The sequence below is a fragment of the Carassius carassius genome, chromosome 26 (genome assembly GCF_963082965.1).
Source record: "Carassius carassius chromosome 26, fCarCar2.1, whole genome shotgun sequence".
Taxonomy (NCBI): Eukaryota; Metazoa; Chordata; class Actinopteri; order Cypriniformes; family Cyprinidae; genus Carassius; species Carassius carassius.
The window spans coordinates 28,765,508-28,785,560 of record NC_081780.1 but is presented as its reverse complement, the minus strand read 5'-3'; the positions used below and the strand labels follow the sequence as shown (position 1 = coordinate 28,785,560).

Below are 20,053 nucleotides of genomic sequence, written 5' to 3'. Positions count from 1 at the left end.
ATGTTCACTGCTAGGATGGAGTAACATTTTGCATATGAAATAGATAAATAAAAGATGTATGCAAAATAAACTCTCGCGACAGCAGTTGCATTCATCCATCTGAATGTTAGTAAATGAGAAGAGGCTTAGTCTACTAACATTTTATTAGTCAGTAAGTCACAGAAAAAAAAGAAAAAGGTCCATGTCTGTGATGGAGAGACCATTAACAGCCGTTTCTTGATGTAACAGTAATATTAGGCAGGAAATCAAAATATTATCCTATCATTCATTAATCTCACTTATGGCTTACCATTTGGAAGTAAGTTGTGGCAGTTTTACACGGCCACTTGCTCTTACTTTAACCTAGATAATTGTGCACTATTAGGGTGCATTTCCCGGTGCTTGCAGAGAATTTGGAAGCTATTCACATGTTTACTGCATGACATGAAGGTGCCTGCGAGATTATTTGCATTTTTTTATGCAATAATTTTTGTTCATGCAGATAAAAGGGAAAACATGAATAAAAGTTGATTCTTTACGGTTTCGAATTGTGTAAACACAATACTGACAAAATGTTGTACTTTTGTAAAATAAAGAAAACAATGAAATGCGTATGGAACTATACATAATACAACTTTATTATCTGGCCTGTGGGAAGTGCAATTTAAGATGGAATGCACTCAAATAGAACACGGTGTAACCAAAAAAAAATCCAAGTTTAAATAGACCAAAACTCCAGGGAAATGCAATCTATTAATATGTCGGTTAATGGTATTTTAAAAGGTAATTTGGTAGCACTTTATTTTACAGTCCTGTTCCCCATGTACGTACTATGTACTTATTATAGTAATTACAATAACTATGTAATAACTAGGTACTAAACCTGAACCTACCCCTAAACCTAACCCTACCCCATGTAGTTACCTTGTATTACCAGAACTTTCTTAGATAAATACACTGTAAGTACACGTACTGTAAAATAAAGTGCAACCGGTAATTTAAGGAATATTAACTTGGACAAAGTTAAAGAATTGGAAGAAAAATAATTTTGCTTCTGTCTTCGGTACTTTGCTCCTAATTAATTGGATCTTCTGGGTCAAACTGTTATTTTATTTTTTAAATAGAGGATTTCAATGCCAGCTTGATAAGTCTTTGAGACGTCCAAAAAAATTGGCACCCTTGGTAAATATGATCAAGGATGGCTGAAATTTATTTATTTTATCTGCATTATTAATCCTTTTGATATTTTTATTTGAAAAATTCACATATTTAACCGTTCATTGGATAAGAATTTAAAATTGGGGAAAATATCATTATGAAATGTTTTTCTCAAATACACGGACAATTATTGGCACCCCTACAAAAACTTATGATTAAAATATCTCTGAAGTATATTCCCATTATTTTGAGCACTCCAGGGGGATTATGAACATGAAATTCTCCAGTCATGGCTTCCTGCTTCACAGAAATATAAATAAGAGGGAAAACAAAGCCCACATTCCCTTAATAATCACAGTGAGAAAAACCAAAGAATATATTTATCCTGTGCAGCAAAAGATACTGGGCGGTTTGACCAAAAATGTATGTACCTGTTTTTTTTATTTTTTTTTTATTATACCGGTTTTCCGGTTTATGACTGGTTTTTTTTCCCCCATGCATTATCAGGTGTACAATGCATTTTCTGCTGGTTGATATTCCAAGACGTGCTTGCGGCTAAGGTGCTGGAGCAAATTGCTCGTGTTGCCGACTTTGGCGACAATTTTAGCCCAACAGCACTTGCATAAAATGGATATTATATATACATGATCTGCCTGCGGTGCATATGCAGTCCGCAGCACGGACTCATTGTGCTTTCACACAGGATGTGTTTGCAGTCCGCTACTGATCCGCGTCCACATTTGTTCATTGTTTTGATTTCATATCATGTGTAAAATATGTGTGTGTGTATTTATATATATATATATATATATATATATATATATATATATAATGTGTGTGTGTATATATATGTATATGTATATATTTTTTTTTTTTCAGCATTGTAAGTCTATCACAGAACAGTAACAATCTTTCATATAGACATTAGTTTAAACTCAAATATAAACGGTATTGTTTTAAACTTAGCCAAAAACCCATGTGACTGCGTTTCCATTTCAATCCATGTTCATTTTTCCCACGAACAATGCGCTTTCACTTTAATTCAGCGCCTGCAGCACAGCAAAAATAGACTCAGTACGTTAACAGTGCATACCGCTGTTTACACGGTCATAAAAACGGGCTGATGACTTCCTTGTTCTATGAAGTCCCTCCTTCAGAAATACGTAACGAATCCTGATTGTGTCAGCGGTTACTGTGTTGTGAATCGACACCAGCTTAGCACACGCTGCCCTCCTGGAAACGTGATTGGGCTAGTTTTGGACAAGTTTTGAAAAGCAAGTGGGCAGGATTTGTTTTGAAAACCTGGCAATCCTGATCTGAACCCATGTGCTGGAGATGTACTTATAATCACAGGAGCGTTTTTACTGATGAGATGCGCAAGAAAATAGCATTCGATTTTTTTGCACAGCCCTAACATCTAGTTAACAAAGCTAAACAGCGTTGCCCTTTGTGAAATAAGTTATAGAAACTGTTAAACACACCAACTTAAATAATAAAATACACTTACCGGTTGTGGTCCATAAACAACCCCTTCTCCAGACAAAGAGGGAACTGCTCCATCTTTCAGGAATAATCTTTGTGCGAATCCGGCATTAAACTGATTGAGATTGATGAAGCTGTCCTAGGGGTCCTCAGATCACGATCAGCCGATCGTTAATGCGCATCTCGTCAGTAAAGCCGGTTCTCTAATCAGCGGTAAATACCATCAGGTGTGTGATTTCATAAAGAGCAGCTGTTACTACACAGAGCCGTTGTTTACTAAGAAGATGCGCAAATAAATGCTGAAAATGAACGTGGATTTGCGCAGCATCTCAGTGTGGGATTACAAATTGGTACTATGTTAAATCTAGTTTCCAATGTAATAGTATGTACTTTGAGATTTTACATTCTTAAGTTAAGATTGTGACATTACCAGGTTCCTGAGACATTAACCTTTTGTTTTCATGCACATCCTGAATATAGGGCAAGGTCCCAACATAACGGTGCCTGCTAAACTCAAGGCACAGCTGTGCCTTTGTTTCTATGATAATGTGAAGGTATGGGTGATACTATCAGGCACCTCTGTATTTAAAAGACACAGTTATGCTGATGAAATCAAGGCTGGGAAGATGCCAATGTCTGGCACTTTCCTGATTGCATTTGCATGGTTTGTTTAAATAGTCTCAACCTCCATGTAACCCTCCTCCTAGAAATGTATATAATCTACAATGTATAAGGACAAGTCAGACTTTTGATGACTACAGTGCCACGCAGAGCTTTCTCAATAAAGGATTCTGCTGAAGATTACCCAGGAGTCTCCTGGTCTTCGTTTCTGAGTTCTCACTCAGTTAACAACGGCTCTGTGTAGTAACAGCTGCTCTATGTGAAATCACGCACCTGATGGAATTTACTGAGGATTAGAGAACCGGCTTTACTAACGAGATGCGCATAACGATCAGCCGATCGTGATCGGCGCACCCCTAGCACATAGTTTTACATGGGGATTATAATTTTCGGTAACAGAGTTAACAAAAGTGTTCCTGTAGCTCAATTGGTAGAGCATTGCGTTATCAAGCACAAGGTCGGGGGTTCGATTCCCTGGGAACACATGATAGGTAAAAATTTATAGCCTGAATGCACTGTAAGTCGCTTTGGATAAAAGCGTCTGCTAAATGCATAAATTTAATTTTAAATTTAATTTAATTTAAACATAAATTGTAACCATTGATCTGTAAGTACAGCGTCCCTGGGAAGGCCAAACAAAGGTGATTGGACTTCAAGATGAAAATAACAGCATTTCGACGACATGGTGACAAACGTAAAAAAATGGTCAAACAGAACCTACATCACCACATGATTTTGATAGGGTTTCAAGAAAAATTCTCCTAGCTCAACCAAAAACAAACTAAAGCATATTCAGTTATCAGACATGACTGGAACTTCAAATGGGACTGGCTTCTATGGTCAGATGAACTATAAAATGAGCTTTTTAGCAGCAAACACTCAAGATGGGTTTGGTGAACACGGGGATAAAAAGTAGCCCATGTGTACAATGAAATATACTGCTGTATTTTTGATGTTGTGGGCCTATATTTCTACTGGAGGTCATATATGGCATCATGGTTTCTATCAAATACCAACAGATAAAAAATCAGTTAGTGACTGATTCTGTTAGAAATCTTATAACGGGCCATGTTTGGATCTTTCAACTGTACAATAATCTAAACAAACCTCAAAAACAACACAAAAAAATGGGTCACTGAGCACAAAACCAAACTTCTGCTATAGCCATTTCAGTTCCCTGACCTGAACCCTATAGAAAATGAGTGTGGTAAAATTAAGAGGAAAGGCACCATACTGGAAGTGTAATCTGAAGGGTCTGGAGTGATTCTGAATAAAATAAATGGTCTCCTGTTCGGTGTTCTCTGACCTCATCAGGCATTTCAGTAGAACATTTAGAGCTGTTATTATGCCAAATTGAGGTTTCAAAAAGTGTATAATAAAAGGGTGCAGTTATTTTTGGCCTATGTGTATTAGAGAAAAACATTTATTTCATAGTTTCTCTTCTTTTTTTCATTGAAAAAATACTTGAACAAGCTGTGTTCAAACAAGTTTCTGTCTTTCTCACACAGAACAACGTCCTTGAAAGCAAACAATCTGGCTTCAGAAGTGGACATTCATCTGAGACTGCCTTGCTCTTAAAGGGGTCATATAATGCTACATGCACTTTTACAACTTGTTTGAACTGAAATGTGCGTTGGAAGTGTGTGTACACAACCACCCTATAATAATAAAAATCCACCAAGTGTTTTTTTTTTGTAATCTCGTTAAATGTTTTCCCCTTTCTCAAATCGAGCCATCTGCCCGTGTGACGTCACACGGTCAGAGGCCCCTCCCATAATTGTTTGATTGACAGCAGCATTTCAGCACACAATGGACTTGTCTTACCTCAGACCCTCCCTGAGAGGATTAATTTACGTTTGGATCTGAAAGAAATGCGCGTTTGTTCACGCAAATCATTCATGATCCAGCCTCACCTACAGCAACAGTGAGTATAATGTATTTAAATGAATCATTGCAAATCGCCTTTCCTAAAAATGTGCTAATTAGCATGTTTCACAATTTATGTTGCCAAAGTATACAGTCTCTCAGAGAGCAGATCAGAAGAGAAGGGCGGAGTCAGCAGAGCTCATTAGCATTAAAGGAGAATTCCACAAACCAGTTTGTTTTGAAAGATCTGTTTTTGACTGGGTAAAACACATGTTTTTTACACTACCATTTGAGACATTTTTCATTAAGACTTTTCATAACGAGCCCAAAGAATCATATCAACTTGTGGAAATTGGGCATTATATGACCCCTTTAAGTTATCGAAGCCCTACGACTGGCAAGAGCGCAATCCAAATCTTCAATACTTATCTTGCTTGATCTGTCTGCTGCTTTTGACATGGTTAACCACCAGATCCTCCTGTCAACCCTACTGGCAAAGGGCATCTCAGGAACCACACTTCAGTAGTTTGAGTCTTACCTATCAGATCTTGGAGATGTGGGGTGTCCAAGTCGCAACATCTAACTACTGGGGTGCCTCAGGGCTCAGTTCTTGGACCACTTCTCTTCTCTGTCTACATGGCATCATTAGGTTCTGTCATTCAGAAACATGGCTTTTCATACCACTGCTATGCTGATGACACTGAACTATACCTCTCATTCCATCCTGATAATCTGATGGTAACTGCTCGCATCTCGGCTTGTCTAACAGACATTTCTTACTGGATGAAGGACCATCACCTTCAGCTCAACCTTGCCAAGACAGAACTGCATGTGGTTCCAGCAAACCCATCGTTTCATCACAATTTTAAAATTCAAGTTAGGCAGATCAACTATAACTCCTTCAAAAACAGCCAGAAACCTTGGAGTTATGATTGATGATCAGCTGACTTTCTCAGCCCACATTGCTAAAACTGTCCGATCCTGCAGATTTGCTTTTATTCAACATCAAGAAGATCAAGCCCTTTCTTTCAGAACATGCTGCACAACTCCTTGTTCAAGTTCTTGTTCTGTCCAGGCTGGACTATTGCAATGCCCTCTTGGCAGGTCTTCCAGCCTGTTCTATCAAACCTTTACAATTAATCCAGAACGCTGCAGCAAGATTAATTTTTAATGAGCCAAAAAGAATACACGTATCCATTTTCTTTTAATTTATTATACAATTATAAAAAATGACCTCTAACGCTAGCTTGCTCTTTTCTTTTTATATTCTGTTTTCTTTCTTTCTTTTTATTTATCATATTATTTAAAAGCTCTTGATACATGTTCTGCATTTAAGCTAATTGAGACTTGTTATAGCACTTGTATATCATTGCTCTTTTGTTGTTTTTGATAGCTTCCATTGTCCTCATTTGTAAGTCGCTTTGGATAAAAACGTCTGCTAAATTACTAAATATAATATTTCCCCAATTTTAAATTCTTATTATCAAATGAAAAGTTTGATTTTTATGAATTACTGAAATAAAAAAGATCATAAGGATCAATAACGCAGATTTTCACAACCTTCTTTGATCATATTTACAAACAGTTACAATATTTTTGGCCATTACTGTAAGTGAAAAGTTGGTAATATTGGGAAGGGTTTCTCAGATTACATGCAAGACCTCTTGCAGTTGCTTGGTGTTTATAAGATGTAGTTGTATGTTTGTTTTGACACTTTTCATGTTTGAATGTTTTGATGTCTGTTGTTTTGTCATGAAACTGAGGTTAACCCCTTTTTTTATTTATTTTTTTACTTTAGACCTAATGGCCCTGAAAGAGGAGAGTGAAGTACTGAATGAAATGGAAGAGAAAGATCATGATTTCATAAATGGAGAAACATCTTTGAGTTGTTCACAGACTGAAAAGACTTCCTCAAGAAAAAGGACTCAGACAGGAAGAAGTTATTTCACCTGCCAACAGTATGGAAAGGGTTTTAGTCAAACAGAAAGTATTAAAAGACAAATGAGTATTCAAAAAGGAGAAAAGCTATATACATGCCAACAGTGTAAAAGGAGTTTTACTCAACCTAGATACCTGGAAGTCCACATGAGAGTTCACACAGGAGAGAAACCTTATACCTGCCAACAGTGTGGAAAGCATTTCGGTCATAGAGTAACTCTTAAAAGACACATTAGAATTCACACTGGAGAGAAGCCATACACATGCCAACAGTGTGGAAGGAGTTTCACTCAACCTGGTCAACTTGGAGCCCACATGAGTGTTCACACTGGAGAGAAACCTTACAAATGCAAACAGTGTGGAAGAAGTTTCAGCCTGAAAGGAAATCTTAATTGCCATATGAGAATTCACTATAGAGAGCAGCCTTACGCACATGATCAGTGTGGAAAGAGTTTTGATGAACATGACATCCTTGAAGTCCACATGAGAACTCGTAGAGAAAAATCCTACATATGCCCCGAGTGTGGAAAGTGGTTTAATCATAAACGACGCTTTGAAGACCACATTAAAATTCACACTGGAGAGAAGCCTTTCACTTGCCAAGAATGTGGAAAATGTTTCCGCCAAAAAGGAAACCTTAACAGGCACATGACAGTTCACACTGGAGAGAAGCCGTTTATATGTTGTCACTGCGGAAAGAGTTACAGATATACAGCAGGACTCAAGTACCACATGAGGTTTCACAAATGAGAGGACCATACTTTTACATTATAAGCGTGACATGAGTCATGTAATGACACCAGAGAGAAGCCTTTGTTGTGCAATCACTGAGGAAAAACTGAGGAAAAACTTGCAAAAACAAGACAAACCACTGATATAATTCATAAAAGCTAAGCAGTGGATTTGGTTTTGTTAACACCCGTGTATAAAATGTGTTTTGTTTGGTCGGATCACTAATATACTGTCTCCGTATAACTTCTTTCCCCATTTTTTGATGTTCTATTTAACACTTATTTTATTTTCTGCTGAAAAGCCCATTGGACACCTGCTGCTATTGCAAATGGTGCTATATAAATCAAACTTGATCTTAAAACTTGAATGAAAGATCTGAAAGATCCTATGCATTTAAATAAATAAAATATGCTTGTGCAATTTACATAACTTGATTAAGTCTAAATGTTAAAAATAAAATAAAGACTTATTAAGCAGTGCCTAGGGAAAGTAAAAAGGAATCAATAAATTGCGAAGGGGATGAATTAACAATAATAGTGCGATATAAAGAGGTGTATGACGTAAAAAATGTAATTGCACACTTGATCTTATCTGCTTATTTCAACTAATTTGTTAATGCAAAGTACTTAAGGATGGAGCATTGATGGTAATATGTATTAGTGAACAGCAGAAGAATAAAGTGATTAAAATTTTTAAAGTTTAAGTTAAATGAAAATACTATGTGATGTCATCGTCCAGCTCAGTTCAAATAGTATCTGTGCAATCAAGTCGACGATATTGCTGGAAATTAAGTGTCCCCAACTAAACAAGCCAAAGATGCCAAGGAACCAAGACTTCATGAGTGACAGATTGGAGGAAATAAAACCTTGGGAAAAACCAGGCTCAGTTGGGGGGCCAGTTCTTCTCTGACCAAACGAAACCAGCTGTTCAGTTCCAGGCTGCAGCAAAGTCAGATTGTGCAGAGGACTCAACGGGTTCCTGTGGTCTTGACCCCCATAGCCGTCTAGGGGACAAGGTCTTTACTGGGAATCTCTCTCTGGGGCTCATCTAGTTGCCCTGGTCTCCACTGACTTCGTTGACCCTGACTTTGAACAGACTAATATTAGTGTAGAGTACACTTTTCTTATGATGTAAGAAGTACACCCGGTTTTATTGGAAGTGTTCCCAGTTCCAGTTGACCTAATTAATCCAGCCTAACAATCCTTTAATGGAGTTTGTTAGTGTGTTATGTGTATGCAGGTTAAAGAGATGGGTCTTTAATCTAGATTTTGACATAATTACTTTGCCTTCCAAACAGTCTATGTTAAGTAGGTTATTCCAGAGTTTGGGCACTAAATAGGAAAAGGATCTGCCACCCATAGTTGATTTTGATATTCTAGTATTCTAGAGTTTTGAGAGCACAGCGTACGTGGAGGACTATAAGTAGTACTAATGAAAACATACAACCACGATCCGATGATAAGAGCAGGTCATTTGTAACTCTAAGGAGAACAGTCCAAGTACTATGATATGGTCTAAATCCTGTCTGGAAATCCTCACAGATACCGTTTTTCTCTAAGAAAGAATATAACTGTGAGGGTACTACATTTTCTAGCATCAAATTCAAGGTACTGATGCTTGCCTACAAGACGACCACTGGCACGGCACCAACGTACCTAAACTCATTGGTTAAATCTTATGTGCCCTCCAGAAGTTTGCGCTCTGCAAGTGATCGACGCCTTGTGGTGCCATCCCAAAGAAGTTCAAAACCACTCTCACGGACCTTTTCCTGGACTGTGCCCAGCTGGTGGAATGACCTCCCAATCTCAATTCAAACAGCTGAGTGTTTAACATTTAAAGACTCATCTTTTTCGCCAGCACTTAACCAACTAACACTAGCACTTTTCCTTTTCTTGTCTTTTCATTTAAAAAAAATTAAAAACAAACCTGGCTATGCATTCTGTACTAGACTAACTGAGACTTGTCATGGCACTTGTATACTGTTGTTGTTCTCTTGTTGACCCGACTGCTTCTATTGTTCTCATTTGTAAGTCGCTTTGGATAAAAGTGTCTGCTAAATGATTAAATGTAAATTTAAAATGTCTAGGATCTTGGACAGTGAAGGGAGATTCAAGAACGGTCTGTAATTAACTAGTTCTTTGGGGTCTAGTTGTGGTTTTTTGATGAGAGCCTTAATAACAGCCAGTTTGAAGGTTTTGGGACATATTCTAATGACAATGAGGAATTAATAATTGTCAGAAGAGGATCTATGACTTCTGGAAGCACCTCTTTTAGGAGCTTAGACAGTATAGCGTCTAAGATACATGTTGTTGGTTTAGATCAGAGGTCCCCAACTACCGGGCCATGAAAGAATTGCTGCCAGGTTGCAAGAACATTCTGGGGAAATTGTGTATAGATATGACATTTATTGCGTGTTAATGATTCTTCTTATTATTCAGTTTTTTCATTGTATGTGATTGAAATGGAGTAGCAATTGGATGATTTCATGTTAAATAAGTAAATGTATCTTATTGCTCTGATCTGTCACATGTCCGCAGTTGATCCGTTAAATGTACAGATGAGACCCTACACTGTTCGGCACACATGTGATTTGCAGGTTAATCTGCCAGTTTACATGTTCAAGAAATTTTAAACTACCGGAATAAGAAACAAATGAGAGCTCAATTTGATATCCTAATACTGTTTTCGCACACAATCAAAGAGCGCACAATCATATAGAGACGTGTTTCAGACAGAGTGGAAATACATAGTTGCGTATGTCAATCACTTCATGGCATTGTCATTGTGCTTTTCATAAAAAAATCTTGCTTACCCGAAGAAATAACCCAATCTGTGACTCAAAAAACAACAACAATAGAATGCATTGAACCACTATAATACTATATTATAGCCTAACGTGTGTGTGCATATATATATATATATATATATATCAGGATGACATCCCCCACCCCCCTTGTCCAGCCGGTAAGCAAGAAAGGTTTTCAAACGTAACCAGTCTGGGTTGTAGTAAATTTTGGAGACCCCAGGTTTAGATGATTTAACAAGTTTATACAATTCAAAATGAGCAGAGGGCAAATGTGGAGCAACAATAAGGTAAAGTGACTTTTATGAGCTCCTTCTGAGTTGGCAGGTGGTGAAAATAAATTTATATTTCCACGCAAGAATGAGCAAGCTTAGTCCAGCAAATGGAATTAGGTGCGTTAATCTAAAGCGGCACTGAGCTGACTACGTCTTAAAGCGGCTGCTCAGACTAAAACTTAAGTCTATTGCACCTTTTGTTTGGGGTGCTCGGTGAGGTCCGTCATGATAAATACGCCATTCAAGCCAACCAATCAGGTTGTGAACGTATCACTATGCCTTTAGGTTCGGTGTCTTTAGGTTCGCTGTCAAAAATGGCAATTATGAACACTAAGCAGACCAGGACCAAATGTATTATTTTCCTTTTTGGTCCGGACCAAATGAACCAAACAAACCGAACTACAAGTGTGAAAATATAATAATTTGAAGCCCTTCTCTTTTTTACCTTTGGGGTTGTTCATTACCCATGTATTTAAATTTCTTTATTTTATACCCGTAGGTAAATTAGTTTTCATGGAACAAGTTCCGGCTATACTCTGACAACACTCTGAAATCAGAACCAAACACATACACATAATTTTAGATTAGATTCAACTTTGTCATTGCACATGTGGGTACAAGGTAATGAAATAGAGTACAGGGGAAGAAGGTTGCAGCATAACATTAGGGAAGCGAGGAGAAAAAAAACAACACCCAGACTATGCTCCTTTGGGAGTAAAGTGTGAGAACAGGAAAAACACCCCAGCAACAAAAGCACATAATCAATACAGCTTAAACACACGACTTTGCAACAGGGGTTGAGGTAATCCATTGCAGGCAAGCAGCCATCCGGTCCATCAGCCCTACGGCGCTGGACACAGACCCGCTTGTCAGACTGGCGGTACAAAACGGCGAGGGTGAATGCATATCTGTATATATGTGCATGTGTGTGTGTATATAAAAGTTTGTGTATTTGTAGGCCTGGAGAGCAGGCATTCACATCTAGTGCCTCAGTCCGCAGATTGTGATAGCGACACAGCAAGTTGCCATAGAGACAGCCTTGGTCAGGTCCTAGATAGAGTCAACAATCAGCAGGTATCTGTGAAGTGGGGGGAGGAACGCAAGAGCGTCTCGCTGCAGTGCTCTTCAGGGGAGTTGTTGTTCCAGCAGCGGCCTTGGCTGAGGCCAGTGCTGGTAGAGGGAGCCGAAAGAAGATAAGATTGCAATTTTTGTTCTTGGGGCGAGTAGCCACATTCCAATTTGCCGCCAGACACACGACCTGCCAATTCTTTCATGCATCCATTATGTAGCCAGCTGCGATCATTCCAGCAGGGCAGTCAGGTTCCCCCGAACCCAAGCTTCTCATCGAGAAGATGGTGTCAATTGCGTTAAGAGACCAGTTGATCAAATCCATGATTTTCAGTTTGGAGAGCAGTACTCTCAGAAGTACTTGACAATAGATGAGACAAGAGAGCAAGCAGGGAAGGTAAGGGAAGGAGAGGGAGAAAATGTATACGCCTTCGCTGAGAGCCACAGAAGAAAAAGCAAAAATATAATACAACCCGAATTCCGGAAAAGTTGGGACGTTTTTTTAATTTTAATAAAATGAAAACTAAAAGACTTTCAAATCACATGAGCCAATATTTTAATCACAATAGAACATAGATAACATAGCAAATGTTTAAACTGAGAAAGTTTACAATTTTATGCACAAAATGAGCTCATTTCAATTTTGATTTCTGCTACAGGTCTCAAAATAGTTGGGACGGGGCATGTTTACCATGGTGTAGCATCTCCTTTTCTTTTCAAAACAGTTTGAAGACGTCTGGGCATTGAGGCTATGAGTTGCTGGAGTTTTGCTGTTGGAATTTGGTCCCATTCTTGCCTTACATAGATTTCCAGCTGCTGAAGAGTTCGTGGTCGTCTTTGACGTATTTTTCTTTTAATGATGCGCCAAATGTTCTCTATAGGTGAAAGATCTGGACTGCAGGCAGGCCAGGTTAGCACCCGGACTCTTCTACGACGAAGCCATGCTGTTGTTATAGCTGCAGTATGTGGTTTTGCATTGTCCTGCTGAAATAAACAAGGCCTTCCCTGAAATAGACGTTGTTTGGAGGGAAGCATATGTTGCTCTAAAACCTTTATATACCTTTCAGCATTCACAGAGCCTTCCAAAACATGCAAGCTGCCCATACCGTATGCACTTATGCACCCCCATACCATTAGAGATGCTGGCTTTTGAACTGAACGCTGATAACATGCTGGAAGGTCTCCCTCCTCTTTAGCCCGGAGGACACGGCGTCTGTGATTTCCAACAAGAATGTCAAATTTGGACTCGTCTGACCATAAAACACTATTCCACTTTGAAATAGTCCATTTTAAATGAGCCTTGGCCCACAGGACACGACGGCGCTTCTGGACCATGTTCACATATGGCTTCCTTTTTGCATGATAGAGCTTTAGTTGGCATCTGCTGATGGCACGGCGGATTGTGTTTACCGACAGTGGTTTCTGAAAGTATTCCTGGGCCCATTTAGTAATGTCATTGACACAATCATGCCGATGAGTGATGCAGTGTCGTCTGAGAGCCCGAAGACCACGGGCATCCAATAAAGGTCTCCGGCCTTGTCCCTTACGCACAGAGATTTCTCCAGTTTCTCTGAATCTCTTGATGATGTTATGCACTGTAGATGATGAGATTTGCAAAGCCTTTGCAATTTGACGTTGAGGAACATTGTTTTTAAAGTTTTCCACTATTTTTTACGCAGTCTTTCACAGATTGGAGAGCCTCTGCCCATCTTTACTTCTGAGAGACTCTGCTTCTCTAAGACAAAGCTTTTATAGCTAATCATGTTACAGACCTGATATCAATTAACTTAATTAATCTTATTAATTAATCTGAATCTTTTCAAAACTGCTTGCTTTTTTAGCCATTTGTTGCCCCCGTGCCAACTTTTTTGAGACCTGTAGCAGGCATTAAATTTTAAATGAGCTAATTAAGTGGATAAAAGTGTAACATTTCTCAGTTTAAACATTTGCTACGTTATCTATGTTCTATTGTGAATAAAATATTGGCTCATGTGATTTGAAATTCCTTTAGTTTTCATTTTATTAAAATTTAAAAAACGTCCCAACTTTTCCGGAATTCGGGTTGTATAAAATAATTATTACCCATTTCTTCATCTTATTACAGTTCATATAATTAATCGCTACAGAGAAAAGCTGTTTTTATGCCTTTGTTTACCCGGTGATAATCTAAACTGTTGATTAGATGGAAAATGTTGGACCTTGTAATACAGAGAGAAATGCCTGGAGGAATGATGCTCACATAGAATTGAGACACCTGCCTGGTATACAGCAAATCCAGATTAAGTATTGGCTCCCCAATCAACTTGGTGGACAATTTCACAATTTGGTTAATAGATTTCCGGCTCTATAAAGATACATTTATAGGTGCTGGTCTCATATTTAGAATATCATCAAAAAGTTTATTTCACTAATTCCATTCAGAAAGTGAAACTTGTAGATTAAATTCATTCATTACACACAGACTGGTATATTTCAAATGTTTATTTCTTTTAATTTTGATGATTATAACTGACCACTAAGGAAAATCCCAAATTCAGTATCTCAGAAAATTAGAATATTGTGAAAAGGTTCAATATTGAAGACACCTGGTGCCACACTCTAATCAGCTAATTAACTCAAAACACCTGCAAAGCCTTTAAATGGTCTCTCAGTCTAGTTCTGTAAGCTACACAATCATGGGGAAGACTGCTGACTTGACAGTTGTCCAACAGACGACCATTGACACCTTGCACAAGGAGGGCAAGACACAAAAGGTCATTGCAAAAGAGGCTGGCTGTTCACAGAGCTCTGTGTCCAAGCACATTAAAAGAGAGGTGAAGGGAAGGAAAAGATGTGGCAGAAAAAAGTGTACAAGCAACAGGGATAACTGCACCCTGGAGAGGATTGTAAAACAAAACCCATTCAAAAATGTGGGGGAGATTCACAAAGAGTGGACTGCAGCTGAAGTCAGTGCTTCAAGAACCACTACACACAGACGTATGCAAGACATGGGTTTCAGCTGTCGCATTCCTTGTGTCAAGCCACTCTTGGACAACAGACAGTGTCAGAAGCGTCTCGCTTCAAAAAGGACTGGACTGCTGCTGAGTGGTCCAAAGTTATGTTCTCTGATGAAAGTAAATTTTGCATTTCCTTTGGAGGAAGGAGGAAGAGAAGAGAGGAGAGGCACACAATCCACGTTGCTTGAGGTCCAGTGTAAAGTTTCCACAGTCAGTGATGGTTTGGGGTGCCAGGTCATCTGCCGGTGTTGGTCCACTGTGTTTTCTGAGGTCCAAGGTCAACACAGCCATATACCAGGAAGTTTTAGAGCACTTCATGTTTGCTGCTGCTGACCAACTTTATGGAGATGCAGATTTCATTTTCCAACAGGACTTGGCCCCTGCACACAGTGCCAAAGCTTCCAGTACCTGGTTTAAGGACCATGGTATCCCTGTTGTTAATTGGCCAGCAAACTCACCTGACCTTAACCCCATAGAAAATCTATGAGGTATTGTGAAGAGGAAGATGTGATGTGCCAGACCCAAGAATACAGAAGAGCTGAAGGCCACTATCAAAGCAACCTGGGCTCTCATAACACCTGAGCAGTGCCACAGACTGATAGACTCCATGCCACACCACATTGCAGCAGTAATTCAGGCGAAGGGAGCCCCAACTAAGTATTGAGTGCTGTATTTGCTCATACTTTTCATCTTCATACTTTTCAGTTGGCCAAGATTTCTAAAAATCATTGCTTTGTGATCAGTTCTTTTCTGAGATACTGAATTTGGGATTGTGGCAAGGGGGGCATGGTTTAGCGAAATCTGCAGCAGGAGACTAACGGTGAGTGAGTGGTTTAATCCAAGTAACCAACACCTGTGTCTTGTTTCAGTAATTGGCATGGAGAGAGTATATAGAGCCAGGAGAAACAGGAGTGTGTGAGAGAGAGAAGGACTGCTGATGGATGACCCATTCCAGAAGGAGAAACCTCAAGAAAATGAAAGTTATTGAGATAGTTGCAGGGGTTAAAGTGGAAAAAAATCCTGAGCCTGAACTTTTTTTTGGGGTGTTTGGAGAGAAACTCCACAGACAGACTTAATTCAAATATTGACGATAGTAACAAAAATACAGTAACAAGAGCTTAAAGTGCTTAAAAAATGGTAAACAGACTGAGATAGACATGAATCTCTTCAATGATTATTGTTTGGCACCATTTATTTAAAAGTACTATGTCAAATAAAGTGTTTTTTTCTAAACAATAACAAGTGCTTAAATAATTAAGTGCTCAACGTGCTTAAAGAACTGAACTGCTAAACTGAAGATTAGAAGTGAATTCAAGGCTATTTTTTTTCTGGGATGTAATTCGCATGTTGATTTGAAACCAACAGTCTAGTTAACGCTTTTTTTGTCTTCTGCCAGTTTTCTACACAGGGTGACCAGTGTCTGCGAAATTCTGAATGACAAATCATTTTCTGCTATAAATGTGCACACACGTATTTTTTAAATCGCAGACATGGTCAGTCATAGACAACAGTGTGTCAGCTAATAGTTGCTCCCGGCTAGAGACCTGCACTGGAGTGCGTGTTGACTGCATGAGTGCGGCGCTGGACAATATTTGATGGGTGAATGCGGACGCGGGCGGCAAGATATTATTGTGTGCGGGTTGCGGGAAAATACAATTATTTGCGGGACTCCCGCAAAGTGTAAATATCTAACAAAATAAAAGAACTAGAAACAAATAGACCTTTATATATAATAAAATAAAATAGACTTTGCGGAATGGGAGGATGCGGATGATACCATAGACAGCGACGCGTAATTCGATTCCGAAATAGCGATATATTTAAATGTCAAAATGGATGGATTAGAAGCACACAGACCGAATAATGTCATCCAGTGGTGGAAAAGACGAATTTCCGAGATTAAGCAAACATGCCATGTACTTTGTATTCCAGCTAGCACACCATCGGAGAGGGCTTTCAGTATTTGCGGTCGCATACTGGAGCAGAGACGGATTAAACTGAAGCTCTCAACAGAGAACGACATGATATTCCTGCATGGGCACATTAAGTAGTCGTACAGTTTTTTTTTTGTCAATTCAGTTTATTTTTATTGATTTATTTAGCTTAATATTTAAAATTGGTCTATTTTGTTATTGAGGAATAAGGATATTTTTTGTTAAATGTTTGAATGAATTGCTCAGGCCCCATAAACTACTTTTCCTTTGAACATGAAATAAATCCAGGTTTATTATTATTATATAATTTATTAGGCTATATAGCCTAATTATTAAAGGTATATATTTTTTATTTACATTTCTTACTTTTTTTTACTGTCAACGCTAACGTGACATTGACGTATGAGCGTCAATCAAACAGTGTTGCAAGGACACGCCCTTCTCTGCTTCTGATAGGCTTGTAACGTTAGTTAAAGCTGCGTTCTTCTCATATGATTGGTATAAGAAATAAATTGGCTCGAAAATATTAAACTGCATGCGCAGGCTCCCAAATATTATTATTATTTATTTTCCTCACGGCCACACGCCAGAGATCCGGCACGGTGCCGGAATACTTTAAGCCCTGTAGTTGTGTTTGTTTACGCGAACGGTTAAAGAGTAAACTGTGCCGATAAAAGTACTGTCATCAGTCAAGTCGACCCCGTCCCCTTCTTTTCCACTCACGAACACGTCACAGGGATTTTCCTTAGTTGTCAGTCATAATCATCAAAATTAAAAGAAACATTTGAAATATATCAGTCTGTGTGTAATGAATATAATATACAAGTTTCACTTATTGAATGGAATTAGTGAAATAAACTTTTTGATGATATTCTAATTATATGACCAGCACCTGTATGTGTATGTATATATATAAAGGGACTTTCCTGGTTAAATAAATAAAAAAATATAGAAAGCATGAAGGGTCTACTCTTAGATAAAATAAGTCATGTCCAAAACAAAAATTCTGTGATAAAGTAATCCATATGAAACCAATGCTATGTCCAGTTTCGCATCTCATTATCTCTAATACGATCAAGCCCACGTGCTCATCGCACTTTTCAAATTAAAAGCATCAACATGAGACACGCATGTTAACCCACATAATCCATAAACAAACATAAAGATTTCCTCAGAATAAGAACACAACATGATGCATGGCGCAGCTGGATCCAGTGTAGGATACAATTCTGATGAGTAGCATAAGATTACTTGCATATGTTGTTATTGTGACATAACTTGTATACATTTTACTAGTTAGTTAGACTCGTCCCAAACTATAATTCCTGACTACATGATTGAAATTATGTGAAACATTTTGAAATATGTCATTTCATTGTCTAAATGTCTCACAACGACATGATGTTTGTTTATTGTTTTATAATGTATAAAACCACAAGCCATAAGGGCATTGTATAACAAAACATGTTTTATAAATGTTAAATTCATTATATTGTTTTCTGTGAGCAGGGTAAATGGGGTTATTCAGTTTGTAGCAAAAACTCTAGTCTACCACATCCCTAAAAAAAGAGTTCTGTATGTGTTTTATGGCCCAATTTCAGACTTAAAAATCCCCCTACTCCAGTCTGTCAAGCCAGACTTGGTACAATAGCATGCTTCTACAGTGGATCTCGAACACGTTCATGTCTGAGAAAGGAAATAAGTAATGCATTCAAAAACAAGTGCCATGTGAGGACAAGGACATCTTTGCAAATGCTACTTCCAATACTGCCATGTTTGGGAACTCCGATAGATGCTGCCAAATTTTTATAATGGGGTTTTTAGCCAGGGTTTCTGGATGTGGGAAACACATCCATGCATGAATCCTCTTTTTGGAAGTGAGATTAGCGTATTCATTCACAAAGTAAAAAAATCGAAAAATAAATAAATGTTGACATAATGCATGAATAAATACAAATTAAATGAATGCATAAATAAACATGGATATAAATGTTGTCATAAATACATTAATGAATAAAGTACACTTTGAAATTATAATGGTACATAAATAAGCAAATACATATTTTAAATGTCGTTTGTAAATAAAAAAAAATATATTTTTAAGTTCTTTATATATTTCAAGATGTATTTCAATAAGAATAAAACTCTGAATACCACTGACATGTTTTCATTGGTTTTTCTTTATGTAAATATCTAAGCACTCTCTGGAGTGTTGATGAAGGAGTGCGTGAACAGGACTCTTATTTTGATGTGGAGGCATGACGTCATAAGGCTGCGGCGCGCTCCCGCGTCTGTTTCAGCTGGAGAAAGGTTTGTGGTCTTAATAATTTCAAGTGTTTGAATTCATACTGTTTTTATAGCGTTAACAAGCGATGTAAAGTTGATAATTAATAAATGTAACATTGTAAAATTTTATCTAGCCTAATAATAAGCGTTATTTTGTGCGAGTAAAGCGCATGCACACAGCGTCTGATTTCGCTCCCTATGTAGTGAGATGATTGTAAACACGAATACTGTCATTGATTCTGTCCATTGGTGTTGAGAGAACCGCATCTTTCGAAACTCCGAGTCATTTGAATCGGTTTCTTGACAAATGATTCAGTGTTTTTGATTCAGACACTGCTGCTCGAAACACAGTAAATACACCGAGAACAAACTTTAACAAACAACTGCAGATGTGTTGCTGCAATGGCAAGTTTAAAGTACAATAGCAATTTTTAAGTGTAATATATTAATCATTACCTATTGTTAACATAACTAAATGGTGCAAGTTAAAAGTTTTGAGTGTTTTGTCTAATCAGATCATTAAGTCCATTAACTCTCACTCTGTCTCCCTCACCAGTGTGCTGACTACTGAACTAGAGCGGATTGAGACACACCCAGAGATTAAATGTTTTTATTTTTTATGTTAATTATTCTCATTTTAAACAGGACAAAGTGTCTAAACTCACAGAAAACCTCCTGCTGAAGCGACTGAGATCCACGTGACACACGATTATAAAGATGGAGATTATTAAAGAGGAAAGAGAAGATATTAAGATTGAAGAAACATTCAGCGTCAAACATGAAGATACTGAGGAACAAACAAAGATAGAGTTTATTAAAGAAGAGAGTGAAGAAACATTCAGAGTAAAACATGAAGAAATTGAGGAAAAAACAGGTTGGTTTTTATTCTCAAAGCTGAAATATCCTACGAACTGT

At 38.0% G+C, this 20,053-nt stretch overlaps 3 protein-coding genes across 4 annotated transcripts in view; 2 read left to right on the top strand and 1 right to left on the bottom strand.

Moving 5' to 3' along the window:
- LOC132106100 (gastrula zinc finger protein XlCGF8.2DB-like) overlaps positions 1-8,223 on the top strand; it is a 173,556-nt gene extending 165,333 nt beyond the window's left edge. Inside the window, exons 1-3 of one of the 2 annotated variants that reach the window (XM_059511734.1) lie at positions 6,142-6,296; positions 6,905-7,045; positions 7,127-8,223. In XM_059511734.1, the coding sequence (XP_059367717.1) occupies positions 6,910-7,045; positions 7,127-7,794 (804 nt within the window). In that variant the 5' untranslated portion in view covers positions 6,142-6,296; positions 6,905-6,909 and the 3' untranslated portion in view covers positions 7,795-8,223. Of the gene's footprint in view, positions 1-6,141; positions 6,297-6,904; positions 7,046-7,126 lie in introns of those variants that run through there. The other variant, XM_059511733.1, reaches the window with a different exon arrangement.
- Positions 1-20,053, bottom strand: part of LOC132106122 (gastrula zinc finger protein XlCGF8.2DB-like) — a 113,782-nt gene that overhangs the window by 42,338 nt on the left and 51,391 nt on the right. The window lies entirely within an intron of this gene.
- The window catches only part of LOC132106002 (gastrula zinc finger protein XlCGF57.1-like), a 57,438-nt gene continuing 56,412 nt past the window's right edge, over positions 19,028-20,053 (top strand). The window contains exons 1-2 of the mRNA XM_059511583.1: positions 19,028-19,162; positions 19,784-20,012. Of these exons, the coding sequence (XP_059367566.1) occupies positions 19,856-20,012 (157 nt within the window). The 5' untranslated portion in view covers positions 19,028-19,162; positions 19,784-19,855. The remainder of the gene's footprint in view (positions 19,163-19,783; positions 20,013-20,053) is intronic.